This window comes from Pleurodeles waltl, chromosome 5 (assembly GCF_031143425.1).
Source record: "Pleurodeles waltl isolate 20211129_DDA chromosome 5, aPleWal1.hap1.20221129, whole genome shotgun sequence".
In the NCBI taxonomy this organism is placed as follows: Eukaryota; Metazoa; Chordata; class Amphibia; order Caudata; family Salamandridae; genus Pleurodeles; species Pleurodeles waltl.
The window spans coordinates 80507831-80523988 of NC_090444.1; the positions used below are offsets into that span (position 1 = coordinate 80507831).

The window sequence follows — 16158 nt, forward strand, 5'->3', positions numbered from 1 at the left end:
AGACTTCTTCGAAGAAAAACAACTTGTAACACTCCGAGCCCAACACCAGATGGCGGGATGTGCACAGCATGTGTATCTGCAGGCACACATGCCACCGAACATATATATATATATATATATATATATACATATATACATATATATACATATATACATATATATATATATATATATATATATATATATATATATATATATATATATATATATATATATAAATATGAGAGAGAGAGAGAGAGAGTGTGTGTGTGTGTGTATATATTATCAGAGAGGAAAAAAAGTGGCCAGAGGCACCTCTGTCAGGATGAAGCTTTAAATAGCTGTGGGTACCTGGAGTCACACAGGTAAGATAACCCCTGGTCACCCCCTTGGTAGCTTGCCTGAAGCAGTCAGGCTTATATCTGACACAATGTGTAAAATATTTACTTACACACACACGTATTTAGTGAAGTAGCCAATATCTATCTGAGTAAAACAAGAACAAAACAACAAAAATCCAACATACCCAAGCACAAAGATATCAGGCAAACTACCTAAGATGTGTGAAAAACAAAGACGATGCGTCCAAAGAGCCAGAGATGTGTCGGTTCCTTACTGTCGCAGAGGAGGTGATGCATTGGTTCCTTACTGCTTAGGCAAGGGAGGTGATGCATCAGTTTCTTACTGCCACAGGGAAAGTGATGCGTTGTTTGCAGCACAAAGCATTGGTTCCCTACTGCAATGCGGTGTTGATGAAGAAAATGGCACTCAGAGAAGATGCATCAGTGATGCACTGGAATACAAGCCGCGATGTGGCGATCTCACAGCGATGTAGCAGGCACTGCTTCGGAGTCAGGGCGATGCATCATTGACTCCAGTGATGCAGTGCTCGAAATGCGTACAGTGGTGGTTCTTCTGACGCGCTGCAGCAGAAAGCTGGGGCCTGCATGGAAAACCGTGGTCACAATGTCTCTCTGACACGCTCTGGGGAAGGTAGCTGCACTGACTAGAATTCTTGCAGCGACATTTCAGTTCGGAATGACTCAGTGACTCACATGGATTTTTCCCTTGTAGATCCAAAAACCTTCTTTAAGGGCCCAGGCTGGATTTGGCACCAAAGCTGGACAGGGCTCTCAGCAGAAGAGCCCAGGTGCTGGCAGATTAAGTCTTTGATGTACCTGAGACTTTTTAGCAGGAGGCAAACTCAACTCAAGCCCTGGGAGAACCTTGGAAAGAAGGATGTTGAAAACAAAGTCCAGTCCTTTTACTCCCAGGACGGAACCTGCAGGCCAGCACAACAAAGCAACAGGCAGAGTGGCAGTCCCTCCTATGGCATCCAGCTCTTCTTCCTAGCAGAATGTCCTCAGTCCAGAAGTGTTCTAGCTTTGTGGTGTCAGAGGTCCAGTATTTATTATGAAGTAGGCGAACTTCAAAGAGAAGTCTTTGTAGTGCACAATACCCTTCCTTTCCCTGCCCTGGCCCCAGACACACTCCAGGGGGTTGAAGACTGCTTTGTGTGAGGACAGGCACAGCCCTATTCAGGTGCAGGTATCAGCTGAGGAGCCGATACCTGCACCTGATACCTGCACCTGAATAGGGAGGCCACTCTAGTTCAAGAAGACCCATCAAGAAATGCAGGGGACACATCAGCTCCCTTTATGTGACTGTCTAGAGAGAATTCACAAACAGCCCAACTGTCATCCTGACCAAGACATGTATTCCACAGGTAGGTAGAGGCACAGAATAGTTAATAAAGAAAATGTCCACTTTCTAAAAGTGGCATTTTCAAACAGGCAATCTACACACCAACTTTACCAAAAGATGTATTTTTAAATTGTGTGTTAACCCCAAACTCCCGATCTATCTGCTCCCAATGGGAAATTGCACTTTAACGATATTGCAAGGCAATCGCCATGTTACCCTATAGGAGAGATAGGCCTTGCAATAGTGATAAACTAATTGAGCAGTATTTCACTATCAGGACATGTAAAACACACCAGTACATGTCCTACCTTTTAAATGCACTGCACCCTGCCCATGGGACTTCCTTGGGCCTACCTTAGGGGTGACTTACATGTAGTAAAAGGAAAGTTTTGGGTCTGGCAAATGGGTGCACCTGCCAGGTCGAAATGTCAATTTATTACTCCACACACAGACACTACAGTGGCAAGTTTGAGACATGTTTACAGGGCTACTCATGTGGGTGGCACAATCAGTGCTGCAGGCCCTCTAGTAGCATTTGATTTACAGGCCCAGGGCACACATGGTGCACTATACTAGAAACATACTAGTAAAAATAATCTGCCAATCATGGATAAACCAACCACCAATACCATTTAGATAGCGAGCACTTGCACTTTAGCCTGGTCAGCAATGGTAAAGTGCCCAGAGTCCTAAAGTCCGCAAAACAAAATTCAGCACAGGATCAAAAACAGGGGATCAGAAGCAAAAAGACACAGGAAACCACACCAGGAACTGATAGGTCTAGCAGTACCCTTCAATGTTTGTGAAGTATGTGAACTTTACAAGGGTAGCTAAGGGATTATAGTTGCACATCCAAAATAGAGGCTAGTTTTCTATGACTGGTGACCATCTTAAAGTCCTTAATACATATATTAGGCCTGGCTTTAAAGCGTGAATGTTGCACTCTAACCATTGGGACACCTGCCATCCAACAGACATCATAAGAGTTAACGACCATTAAACAATCTACAATATAGCACAAAGACAAAAGGAGCACAATATCAGTTACATAGAAAAGTAGTTCACCAGCAAAATATCCTTTAAACGTTTGTTGGTTTTGCAAGCCCCTTAACAATTGGAGAGGTAAAACATAACAAACAAAAAAAAAACATCAGTCTGCCAACATGTGCTTAGCCCTCAGGATTTCAAGGGCTGGAATTGTACTGTGGTACAATACACCATTAGATATAATCATGACAGTTTTATTAGGATTAAAAGAGTGCAGTGCATTTTTTGCACAAAATAAAGAAAGTGCACTAAAGAAGCACCAAACGAGATGATAATGAGAGTAACGGATATAAGTATTTAAGTTACCAGCACCGTGGCAGAGTGAAGAACATATAAATCTTATGTCTTGGTTCCCCAAGTATTGGGGGAAAAAGCGAAAAGGAATTTTAGTTTCATTTTTGAAACACAGAAGACATGCGCAACCAAAATCCAATTTGTGAAAGTCAAAATGGGTGCTGTTAAAAAACACTTCGGAGCCGAGTACTTTTGTAATTATCTAATGGACGGTAATAAAGAAATTGGCTTTTAGATCTTAGTTCTGGTGAAAATAAAGGAAAGGATGGCGTTTTATAACATGTTGCTTATGGTTTTAAACCATATATGTAATAAGTGTTTGCATATGACAAATAAGTTTACGTACTGTAATGGTATAATATATAATGGTAGACTTAAACAAACAAAAAAACACTGTAAAAGCCAGTAGGTCTCACCTATGAAAGAGCTATTGGGCTTTGCCAATGTGTTTTAGCCATGTTGTTCACCAGCATGGCTGCTGTTCAGCATGGCTAAAAGTTAGTTGCATAGAGGAGAGTGGTGTGGAATGGCAGACAGTGGAGAGAGTGTTGTGTATTGGGAATAGCATTGTGTGGAGTTGCGTAGAGTGGCATACACTGGAGTGGAGTAGAGTGGACTGGTGTACAGTGTTTTGGCGTAGAGTGTTGTAGAGTACTGTGGCACAGAGTGAAGTGGCTTTGGGTGCAGTGGCATTGGACTGAAGCTAGCCTGGTTGATCTTGGTCAAAGGAGGACCAGGCCTGGCAGTTCGGGCTGGACTGTTCCCATGGGAAACAGGGTAAAGACTGATTTGCATGTGGCTGGGTCCAAACTCGGGTGGCATGGTGGGCACAAAAACGATGGATTAAACCCAGATCTTTGCGACTGGGGTTGAATGTTTGCATTGTTCAGCATTCCGTCCATCATTTGTTCTTTTTGCTTTTGTCACCCTAAGTAGGAATGGTATGACGTGGGTTCCGTCCATCTTCTGTTCTTTTTGTTTGTGGCACTGAATACAGCGGCATACAATGCAACAAGCTAGAATGCAAGGACATCGTTTACAGTGCTGCAAAGTAGAATGGTGCAGGGTAGAGTGGCACAAAGTAGAGTCATGTGGCATAGAGTGCAGAGTAGAGTTTAGTGGCATAGAGTGCAGTAATGTAGAGTGGTGCAGATTAGAGTGGTAGAGAAATCAGTGGTGGAGAGTGCAGTGTTGCAGAGTAGAGAGTGTGGTGGTGTAGAGTGGCGTAGGAGCAGTGGCGTACAGTACAGTGATGCAGAGTGAAGACACAGTTTATTTGTGTAGAGTGCAGTGGTTAACAGCAGAGTGGCATAAAATAGAGTTGTGCAGAGTGGAATACAGTGGTGTAGAGTACATCGTTTCAGAGTAGAATGGAGTGGTATAGAGTGTAATGGAATAGAGTAAAGGGGTGTAGAGCGCAGTGGCAGAGTACAGTGATGCAGGGCAGATTAGAGTGGAGTACAGTGGACTGGTGTACAGTGCAGGGGCATAGAGTTGAGTGTTACAGAGTAAAGTGCATTGGCACAGAGTGTATTGGCATAGAGTGCGTTGGTGTAGAGTGCAGTGTTGCCAAGTGGTGTAGAATGGAGTTGTGCAGAGTAGACTGGTGTGGCCTAGACTGGATTGATGTAAAGTGTAGTGGCGAAGAGTAGAGTGGTATAAGGTTGCGTGGCGAAGAGTGGTACAGGGTAGAGTAGAGAGGCGTAGGGTGGAGTGGGGTAGAGTGCAGTGGGGCAGAGTGCAGTGGCGAGGGGTGGTGTAAAGTGGATTGGTACAGAGTAGAGTGCAGTGGTGCAGAATAGAGTGGAGTGGTGTAGAATGGAGTATTCATGGTGTGGTGGCACACTCCCATTACAGACAACACATTTTCAACTGAAATGACCATTACATTTGCACAGACATACAGTATTATAAATAAAACTATACAGTGCACAGATGAAAATGTGTGGAAGTTGCATCACCTATTTTAATGTTTAGTTTTGATCATATTCAAGTATTTGTTTCCAACACACTTCAGAGATAGCAAAAAATGTGCTTCATTTCTGCGTGCATAATTCTGATATATTATGAAATACTTCCAGTTAATTTAAATGCTGTTGTGTGCTAGAAACAAATTTTCCTACCCCCAGTATGCGCCAAGATTGTCCCATAAATCCTCTCACACTTAAGTCAGAGAAAGAAAAGCAAGCAAGCGCTCTCGAAGACAGCACCTGACATTCAACCTCAGTCTTTGAATGCACAGCAAATGACAAGATAAGAACAAGATTTAAAGGCCTGTTAGAAGAAAGTGAGTTTGTGGAAGCATATGGAAAACACAATCTAGCAAAGAGAGGGACCAACTGAACCTGTAGAGCCTAATGCAAATAAAGCTAGCAAATGGAAAACCAGAAAGTGTGAGTTACAAACCACAAAGCCAAATGGTAATCAACGAGAATGCATTCTCAGTCAACTTACTGAATTCCTCCAGATGTCTTTAGGAAATGATTCAGCTGTGCTGTCTGGTTGGCTGCAACCTAAAAGAAATCGCTACATGGCAGCACTGTGTGTCAATTATTTTTAATCTATTTTATTTTTAACTTTCGGCCATGTTGTACAGCTGCACAACATAGCTGACAAAAACAAACACTAAAACATGTTCTTCATGGCTGCTATGCAGTATGGCTGAAAGTTTGAAGATAACAAAAAAAGCACTATGGTGCAGCCAGTGCTGGGGAGAAAAGGGAAAGAGAAAAAAAGAGAAGATGGAGAGCTGGATGGACAAAGAGTGAGGAAGCAGAGGCAGAACAAGAAATAGAGCATGAGGGAGTAGGAAGGGAAGAGAGAAGTACACGGAGAATGAGATTTATAGACTTGAGAGAAAGTGCGTGTATATTAGAAAGAAGGGAAAAAAAAAAAAAAAAACACAAATGGGCCACGGGTTCCAAATTGGCAGCCTTCAGTGATTCCACAGTGCATTGTAATCTCAGCTCAAAAGCGCGTACTTCTCGGAGTTGTGTAGTTATAGCCAACAGAAGTATTTGTAGCAGAGAGATACCAGTATTTTTCAATAGAAGCTCTCTATTTACAGAAACTAATGTTGAGACATCAAAGCAAAGAAAATGTTCACCGAAATAGAATTGTAGCTCTGGAGCCTAGAAGCAATAGAGATCACGGGTCTACTGGACATTGGTCTGTGGACCAAAGAAAAGTGAAATTAAAAGGGAAAGCAAAGTGGCAAATTCAAGCAATTCACGTAAAAACAGCCAATCCTTACAGCAGCCTCGAGCAAAGACACAGAGAAGCAATGGGTAATGAGAACCAAGCAGAACATCATTGCCAAGAAACTACTCATAGTACAATTCTAGCATAGCAAACATATAAAGCATCTCACTAGAAAATCACAGCAGAGCAAACCAAAAGAAGCAAGCCACTATGAACTCAAGCACAATAAACATACAGAGAAATATCTCACAATAAAAAAAGTACCCTTAATGCCAGTGCAAGTAGCACAGTATGCTAATCTAAAAAAAAGCACTCAGTGCTTAGTCCATGCTCCACGGATGGAAGAAACAAACATCGAGAAAGTGAACCCCCATACTAAGACCAATCAAGAGTCAGCAAATAAAACTGACAATGAAGCCAAACAATGGTAAGCAACGGACGGGTTCTAAACCTCTTGCAAGTACACAAAGATCTCACAAGCGACAGAGCATGCGTTGTCTAAGGCTAGACCTAAAAAAGGGAATTGGACAGCTGAGAAGGTGTACAGAATGCCAGACAAAAATATTTCTGGCTACCAAACTGTTAAAGGGCTTGTGTGCTACTCGTTATGAATAGATGTTTCCTTTATTTTTTTTGAAAGAGGAAAAAAGGATGTCCATCAAAAGTAACATGGCTTCCATAGAAAAGAAAACTTAAGTACTGCGCTCAAATGCTACAGTCCTTCTGTGGTATAAGTTATTTAAAAAACAAAAAAGGGAGTTACTGCAAAGTAAAAAAAAAAATTGTTTTGCATTTAAGGGTCAATTCATAGCTATTTATATAACTTCATTAAAGCCCCTTTGGAAGCACCACATGTTGGATAGGTAGCAATGTGTGTGTTGGGGGAGGAGGGAGAGGACAAACGACAGAGAGAGAATATATACAACTCTGACACTGTGTGGCAGGGGTGCGAGGTATCCCTGAATATCCCAAAGAAAGCATCCACACATCAGCAGAGCCAAGACATCCACTCCAAAGCTGATGTGCATAACAAAATTAATCAGCAAAGTACCCTACATATTTCAGCCAAATCTTAGCCTTGATCACCCTTGTAAATTTCCTCTTACAAATTGTAGTGATTTTTACTACTTTTCACTGTTTACCATATCAGACTGCCATCTGTCATTCACCGGAGAAGAGCCCAGGCTGCCTCTTCCACGGCATGGATGTTTTCCTACAGGCACTCCCCGAGTTGGGCCCACTGCACCTTAAAGTTCTTGTGTAGAGCCTGCATGTGCCTGCAGGCATTAGGCACTAACAGGATGAACAAGGCCAGGAAGCCAAGATGACTCAGAACTATTCATGCCAGATTCAAGGTACAAGCCCAAAACAACAAGTGGGTCATAGTCTGAATGTCCCAAACTTACTGCGAGGCTGGAAAGGCCTTCAAAGTGAGAGAATCTACTTCACAGTCTAAAGACAAGGCTTCAGTTTGTTCATGGAGAAGCCCAGTGTAAACAGCAACATGCAGGTGGTCTGTGACAACCTAAAGTGGTGGTGCCCTTGAGCATCAAGAGCCAGAAAATTTTAAGAGTAGTATCCTGTGCCCCTGGCTGCCGCAGATAGTATCTCGATCACATCCTTGGCAAACGGAGTTTGAACTTCCTTGGAGAGTACATCCGAGTAATAACTGGAGGAGCCCATGTACACCCACCCAAAGGTGTACCCCCCCATGCATGTATCACAACCACAGACATCACTGATGAACATTCAGGGGGCAAGGTAAAGTCAAGGGGCAGGATGGTGAATTTGTAATGCTCCCGCTTGACCATGAACTGGAGGTAAACATCTGGAAGGAGCTGCAAGATCAACAGATGAAAGTAAGCACCCTTGAAGACCAAGGAGATTACATAGTCTTTGGGATTCAAGGCCAACAGCACCTGGCTAAGTATCAGCATTTTGAATTTTTCCTTTCTCAGTCAGGTATTCAGAAGTCTTATGTCTAAGATCAGCCTCAACCCCCCCCCATCCTTCTTAGGAACTAGGATGTTTCAAAAGTACCATCCTGTACCCCTTGCCGTCTCAGATACCATCTCAATAACACCCTTGGCAAGTAGAGACTAAACTTGGAGAGAACATCTAAGTAATAACTGGAGGAATGTCAGGAGGGACGGACACAAAAAGGAGAGCGTAACCAATCTGAACTAGAAGGACCCATTAATCTGAAATAATTGCACACTATTAAGACACATAAATGGATTCTGCCCCCTACCAGCCTCAAGTGACGACTGAAGTGAAACTAAAGCAGTTTGGCACAGATGCTCCAAGTGAGGTGGAGAAAGAGGAATACTGGGCTTGCTGGTGACCACACCCTTTGCCACCACCCTTTCCTTTTCAGTCACGAAAGGACAGGTTGTGAGGGCTACTGATGGCAATACGCAAGATGTCTCAAGTAGCCATGAACTTCCAGTACTGTTGGTGGAACTGATGGGTAAGGAAAAAATAGCCACAATGAGTGCACCGTACCCCTGCTGTCATTAAAAAGCTCCAGAGTTAAGTCTGCCTTCTTACCGAATGTATTTGCATTAATGAAGCCTGGACATCACTGGAAAAATGTGGCAATGTATAACCACTCGTGTCCATGCAATCTGTGGCATCCCAGCCTGCTCAAAGAACATACCTGGTCGCAGCCTGCTCATTGTGCATCATCTGTGAGGATGAATTTTTAAAATCCTCAAGAGGGTAGGTCAAATCTCACTCAAAAAGTCACAAAAAGCATGAGTATAAAGTACTATGAGGCACACTGTGTTCAAAGAACTGAGGGCCAAACTGGCAGATGAAAACGTGTGCCAAAGAATGAATTTGTCTGGATTCGCTGGCCAGCAAAGCAACCAGAAAGGCATTTGCAAGAGGAAGCCTACACCACAAGGCTTTCCGGAGTCTGACACCAAGTCAAAAAAGTGCAGAGCTGTGCAATTGTGACGTGCTTGTCAACGTGAAGAGCTGGGAAGAACGTTTCCGTCATTTCTGGAGCATTGGGAGAATTCATAAAGTGAGGAATCCACAGGTAGTTGTATCCATCACAAGTACATGCTGCCCTTTTATCATCTAAAAGTGTGCCATGGGCCAGAATCAATCAGAAGCCTATTGCAGGTCAAAACCAGTGGAAAATCCGGGACCTGCATGATTGGTGGCAGAACCAGTGCCAATCCAGGGACACCAGCAGAGCCTGCGACAGAAGCATCAAGGCAAGACCTGGAGCCAGCAGCAGGCTAGAAAGAGGTCAAACCAGGTCAGATGACACCAGAGGAAATACCTGACAGGGGATTCTGACTGGAGACCCCAATGGGTTTGTAGGTCTAAGGCATAATGGAGGGAACAAGAGCCGTTTTGAACAACTGCAGCATTGAGACGATGGCCCGGGAAAATGTGGGTGCATCTGTGCAGGGAGTGGAATCGGGTCAGGCTCCAAGTATATGCCAAGAGCCACCCTGGAGTGGGGACCGTCTGACTTGGAGTGGGGATAATCTGTGCTTTAACACCCTCTGCATGCTCTGAAAAATCTACAAATGGATCCCCACCGAAACCAGAAGAACAGTCACCAAATCCCCCGTAAGCAGTAAACTGGACTACGGCAATACCCTCTACACAGGAACCACGGCCAAACTCCAGAAGAGGCAGCAACGCATCCAGAAGACCTCCGCACGCCTCACCCTGGACATCCCCCTCCACTGCTACATCACAGGCTATCTGAGAGACTTGCACTGGCTCCCAGTCAACAAGAGAATCCCCTTCAAACTCCTCACCCATGCTCACAAAGCACTGCACAACACTGAACCAGAATACCTCAGACAGCTCTCCTTCTACACCCCGATCAGCATTTCCCCTCCGCCGACCTCGCCCTCGCAACCGTCCCACGCATCCGCAGAACTACAACCAGCAGCAAATCATTCATGCACCTCACCGCCAAGACATGGAACACTCTTCCGACCCACCTGTGTCAGACCAAAGCACCCCTTATCTTCAGGAGACTTCTCAAGACCTGGCTGTTCAAGCAGCAGCAACACCTCCCCTCCCTCTTCCTCCCCAACCTCAGCACCTTGAGACCCTCACGGGTGAGTAGTGCGCTTTACAAATTCCTGATTGATTGACTGACTTATTGCTGGAATGGAAGCAGTGAGGACGAAAAAAAACATTTGGATTTCTGGTGCTTATGCCTTACCTTGTCTTATGACCTCAACATAGACTTACCAGACAATGGCAAATGTGATTAGGAGCTGGGACTGTAAGCAGCCCTGGAACTTCAAGTGGTACTGAGTCATCCTATTATGCTCAACGAGACAGAGTGCGGCTTTGTGCTCCCTGATTGCTTTCAGGTGGATAAGGGAGCATTTTTGCGGGACTTCGAGTCATGGTTAGTGCAAGGCCCCAAGGTAAAAGTTGTATGGATCTGGGGCAGACATCTATTTAAATCCTGTATGTTTCAGGGGAGACACTCCAAGCAGTGTAGAAAACGTTTCGGAGATAAAAACTGAAAGATGCAAAAAAACAGGATCTGCGCTCCGAAATCACCTTCAAGGAGAAGGAAAGAGAGGAAGTGAGTCCAGCTCGCCAGGGTGGGGCTCGTCTGCAGCCTCGTTTCATTGCATCTCGAAGCGGTGCAGAGAGGAGGCTTATAGCGCTACCGGTCAGCACTCAGGACCTTTCGCAGAAGTTTACAGATCAATCTAGCGCCGAGCAATATTCCAAGTGGGCGGTGTCTGCAGATAGAAGTATCCATCAGAACAAGGGATTACTGAAGCTAGATCAATGCCGGTAAACATCTGCTAATCCGATGCTTGGCGGGGCACCTACGTGCACTGCTTTGATATCCAACAGCGTCTCCCAGATGTTGCTACTATTTGCATTTTTTCCCTATTTTATACACACTGCTCGTCCTCTCTTTTATTTCTTCCCTTTCGTTAGCCATTTTAGGTGTGCTCCTTTGATTCATTATACATTCTCTACTATGTTTTAATGTAAACAATTTGTGTAATGCTCGACTTTCTATGTCCCGAGGCCCCACAGGCCAGTGGACGGATGAGTATTTAAAGCTGTGATGAAAAAAAGAATAAGGAATTTATTTCAGTGAGCACTTTTAAATGCTGAATACAAGAGCCAAATTTGATTTTTGTCAACAAACTTGATTTTTTTACCCCGATCGACACAAACCATAAACAGTTTGTATTGAACAACTAATATAACTAAGCCGTTAACTCCAATACTTGTTTTTCTGAACGGCAAGTTAAATTATTTGCAGAGTAGAAAATGAACAGCTAATACCTACAAGTCGCTGTAAGAAAGATTTTTAATTTTACCGAGGCGATCATAACGCCCCACACATCATGAAGCCTTATATTAAACATTCTATCTATCGTGGAATACAATGTACTGTTTTTCAAGGCGCATTACAACCTCATTTATTTACTTACATCGTTGAGAAACATTTCAAACAGAAATTGCAGTAGATGAGACAGTATATGGGTAGTGCAGTCCAAAAAAAAACAATAAGGGTATAATTGAAAAGTGTGCTATAAGCGCCCTGGAGAACAAGGACAAACAGACGCCTGAAATGTTGTACAGCAGGCTACCTAGAAAACAGAGTAACGGGGAAATGCCTCCCTGAATGATGCATACATGAAGCACTTCAATGGTGAATATCTAATCTGAATGACCTTAAAGTTTCCCAAGATGTGCTTCTAGTTTTACCATACATAGTATACATTGTCAGAATAAAAACAATGGCATTCCTTACCTTGTACAGTTGCTGCCACTGCTCGGCCTCCAAGAGTACGATAGATATATACCACTGGTATGCCTAGAAAGGAAAGTAGGCAATTTTAAAGACTGTATCTCGGAGTAACAGGAATGTATTCATACCCCATACAAACAGTTCATCCATTAAGCTAATTCTAATCCTGGGTCCATGTAAAATGGACAGTCGTTCCACAAAAAGATAAATACCATCTATCACGATTCAGTTTGGAAGCAACCATTGTGATAAAACAAATTTTACTTTAGATTGCTTTGTGGGTAGCTGACCATCATAATTATAGATTGGTAGTGTGACACATGGATATGGCACTACGGGGTGATGTGAAAGTGGCCTATTTGTTTAAGACTTCAGGCATGGCAAAGACTCAAACATATCGCACATGCTACAGATATCGCCAATGTACATAGTCTTTTGCCATGCAATAAGCCTCTCTGGGTAAAACTATCCTATAAATGAGAAAAGTGTGAAAGTAAAAGGATAGCCATCCCATATGGCAGAGATCTCTGTGTTAATAAACTGGCAGCAGGTAAGTAACCAATATGAGCCGGCATCGCCGAAGCCTGTCGCCTGGAAAACACCCCTTTTCCCATTCGCCTCCATTAGACTCTCCCCCACCCCTCTTCTCAGACCATTTTACACCCAGTATGGCAATATTTCACCTTTCACAACTCACTGGAGTCGTTAACTCCCAGCCATATTTTATTTAATAAAACATAATTCATCAACAAAACTTTACGCAGTAACCCCACATCATTTACACTGTATGTACATTGTCAAGATGCCTAGCCAGTCCGCTAATACATCAAAATTCCTGCCACTGACTACATTCGTTCATGCGCATCCCAAATATCAAACATCAATGACTGCGAACGAGATCATGACTGCCTAGTGTGGCACCCATCCCCAAACCTCCGGCTTTAAAGCCCCAGAGATAGTCTTTCCATATAGCATTGGTTTGCTCCATCCCTTCCTCCAAAAACCCTTCTAGTTGCATTTAAACTATGTGGAAGGGGCCCTCCTGCCCGCCAGGACACCTACCTCAGGCACCACTTCCACCCACAGACTCTCGTGCACTACCCACCCCCTCGCCATGGGGCCTGTGCTAGCTTCGAGACCCTGTATATGCACAGGTGGTTGGCCCTAAGGACCAGATGCCAGCGACCGCTCGCAACGCCCCACCCCCCTTGTTGTCATTCTACCTTCCTGCCAGCACCCCATGGAGGGTCAAATTACCTTGCCGTCCTGCTGAAGTAATGGAAAAAAGTAATCCAATTGTCCCCCAAGTCATGATCTCATCCTGCCAAACCTAACCACAAAATATGACAAAATAGCTCACGTTGGACGCTTCGATGCTGTAGGAGGAAAATGTTAGTACTTTCACAAAACATAATAGGACTTTGAAAAAACACTACGAGGATCAAATAGGTCACAGCAGAACAGAATAAAATGTAGAAAGGACAAGTATATGCCATGTGGGGAGGAGGGTGGGTGTTCAATGCTCCTCATTCTGAGGAGCGCTGCAAAACCGGGCGGCGAGAGGCGTTGAGAAGGCCCGCTCGCCGCCCATTCCCCCCTTTTAACCAGGGGAAGCACTGTGCATGTCATTAACATGAGCGCCCCGGAAGCACTCAAGTGCTTCTGGGGCTGTGCTGCCAGCACCACGAATCAGGTGCCGTGCGGTGAGGGCAGCAGGGGCACAATGCGCCCCACCCCTCCCCCACCGCCCGAACTGTCAGCTCGACGAGCTGAGCATATCTGGGCCCTCCCAATAGGCGAGGACCCCTTCCAGAAGTACTGATACAACTAAAGCCACCACAGTACACTGACATGGGTTACTACACAAGTGTGACAGGGTACAAACAGTGGCCTTTTTAGAACAGAAACATGCTATCAGATATAAAGCCTCTTGAGATACTTCATTGTATGTAACCTTTAATATAAAATGGCCAAACCCAGTTCTAGTATAAAAAAAAGCTTGTGTGGCAAGAGCGGAGAGATACAGCTACACCACGTGGTTCGTTTGTGCTGCATTTCTCACAAGGATGCTATAGATCCCCAAGCTAAAGGAATGCTGCATGGATCCTTGCTATTGCAGATTTTGTCTTATGTTAAACGCTAATTGGTTCAAACGTTTGAATGGCACATTGTTTTTCTTCACTAGTATGGGATGTTCTCTCAATGATCTTTATCAAACAATGCTATATTTGGTTATACTTTGTATCAGAGGATGCACCCTAAAACTAAATTCAGAAAGGACAGAATATCTTAAGACAAAAAGACTGTGGCACTATTCTATGATACACAATGAAGGTCAGTGGGAATCCTCGATTCTGTTTAACTAAACTGAACTATTTTCACCAAATGTATTGTCACCAGCATGGAGAGCAAGAATGTATCCCTGGCCTCCAACTGTTGCACAGGCAGATCTTTCACCATAAAGTATGGGATTGCCATCATAATCCACAAAACAGACATATTAGACATGATAGAGGACGTGCCAGGTAGAACTATGTATGGTAACCCCTTGGTGTTCTTTTTGGGACAAATGACGAGAACCAGTTAAACAGATACATAAATTTGTTGACCCTGAACTAACTTTAGCCAAAAAGAATGCTGCCATGGAAGAAAGGGGTGTAGGGCGCCAAGCATCAGGAAATGGGTAACAGATGTCTGGAAGTGGGTTATGGTTAAGGTGGCCATATTTAGTGTACAGCATAAAAAGATGGATGGTAAAGGGACATTGATAGATTCCTGCTTGCTACTGTGGCTAAATTGGACAAGCAACCACCCTTAACGCACTGTGTACCGCATTATGTATACTCCTGCAGAAGCAGAGATACAACATTGAGCTTTGCTGCAGTGTGGCCTAGGAGCCAATAGTTTGTATGGGAAGGGATGTACAAGTGGAAATAAGAATAACTACACAACGAGCACAAAGGAGCAGGTGATAGTAAGATATACGGTGTATGTGGGCATCAGATGAAAGGTAATGATAAGGGACTGTGCTAGGGACCAGACAGCCATGAACATAGACTGAGCAGACTAGGGGGAGTGGAGCGGGAAGGGCTGCACTTGGGTATTTACCTATTTTCCATTGTTTACGATTGTGGGTAAAGTTATATATGGCGTCACTAACAGTGACGTACATAAGTATTCTGATTTATTAATGTAAAATCAATAAAGACCAAATTAAAAAAACAACTGATGAAATTTTCACTATTTTCAGACTCTTTGCATGCTACAGGTAAAGACCTTCAAACAAAGCCTTCAAGAAAAGATTATGAACAGTTCTCAGGGACTCTCTGTAGCAGATCTTAGAGCGGATCAGTACTGCCCTGGGGTACGAATCCAATGTATAGATTTTATTTTTAGGAATTTAGTTTGCACAAGTCATTTACATCATGTGTCACCAAGCCAGGCATTTAATGAAGCCCTCTGACGTAAGGACTTAGACCAGAAATGTACTGGGCTCTGAACCTTCAAGTCCACAAGAAAGGACATTTTTAAATGGACTTGTGGAGTCTAAAATAAAAAAAAATATTGGTGATAATTAACTATAAAGGATTCATCAAGGCTGACAAACAATACACTTTCTCAAAATGCCCCACAGCTCAGACTTTCTATTTCCTGTACCTATATCAACGGTTCCAAAAAGATTTTGAGAACTATAGGGAAAGACATAGAAATGAAAAGGTAAATGTATCAATGCTAACCATCCTCTTATTTATACATAAAGATAATCCTTCAAAAGATCATGGTTTATGTTGATGCAGTCTGGGTTTTATCCAACAGATGCATTTAGGGCTGCCCAGCTGCCCATGAAACCTCTAGCACCAGTCTACAGCTTTCCACGGTAAGTAGTATTTACTGTAATTAGTCTTCTTTGCACATTAAGACTGCCTTCTTACCCATTCCCATTCCAATTCGGCAAAAGTACAAGGGCACATTGTCTGAATTAGCTACAAAAGCTGCGTACATAGCTTCTTTCGAGAAATAGATTGGACGCGCTGCAGCAAATTTTCTCTGTGTAACTCGAGCATATGATCAAGAATTCTTGCCTAAAATACACTGTTCTCAAATGTAATTTTGGTGCGGGCTAGACTTAATAATATGTTTTCAATTGTCTGGGCTACTTTTAA

General features: G+C 43.5%; 1 protein-coding gene and 1 long non-coding RNA gene across 8 annotated transcripts in view; one reads left to right on the forward strand and one right to left on the reverse strand.

The window, feature by feature from the left end:
- MAPRE3 (microtubule associated protein RP/EB family member 3) overlaps nucleotides 1-16158 on the reverse strand; it is a 664975-nt gene that overhangs the window by 510690 nt on the left and 138127 nt on the right. For all 7 annotated transcript variants that reach the window (XM_069233631.1, XM_069233633.1, XM_069233630.1 and 4 more), the window contains exon 2: nucleotides 11999-12061. Coding sequence is in view for 3 of the 7 variants with exons in the window: in XM_069233627.1 (XP_069089728.1) it covers nucleotides 11999-12061 (63 nt within the window). In the remaining 4 variants the exon portion in view is untranslated. The remainder of the gene's footprint in view (nucleotides 1-11998; nucleotides 12062-16158) is intronic.
- LOC138295378 (uncharacterized) overlaps nucleotides 1-16158 on the forward strand; it is a 382460-nt gene that overhangs the window by 206480 nt on the left and 159822 nt on the right. The window contains exon 5 of the long non-coding RNA XR_011203586.1: nucleotides 15812-15872. This is a non-coding gene — a long non-coding RNA (uncharacterized lncRNA). The remainder of the gene's footprint in view (nucleotides 1-15811; nucleotides 15873-16158) is intronic.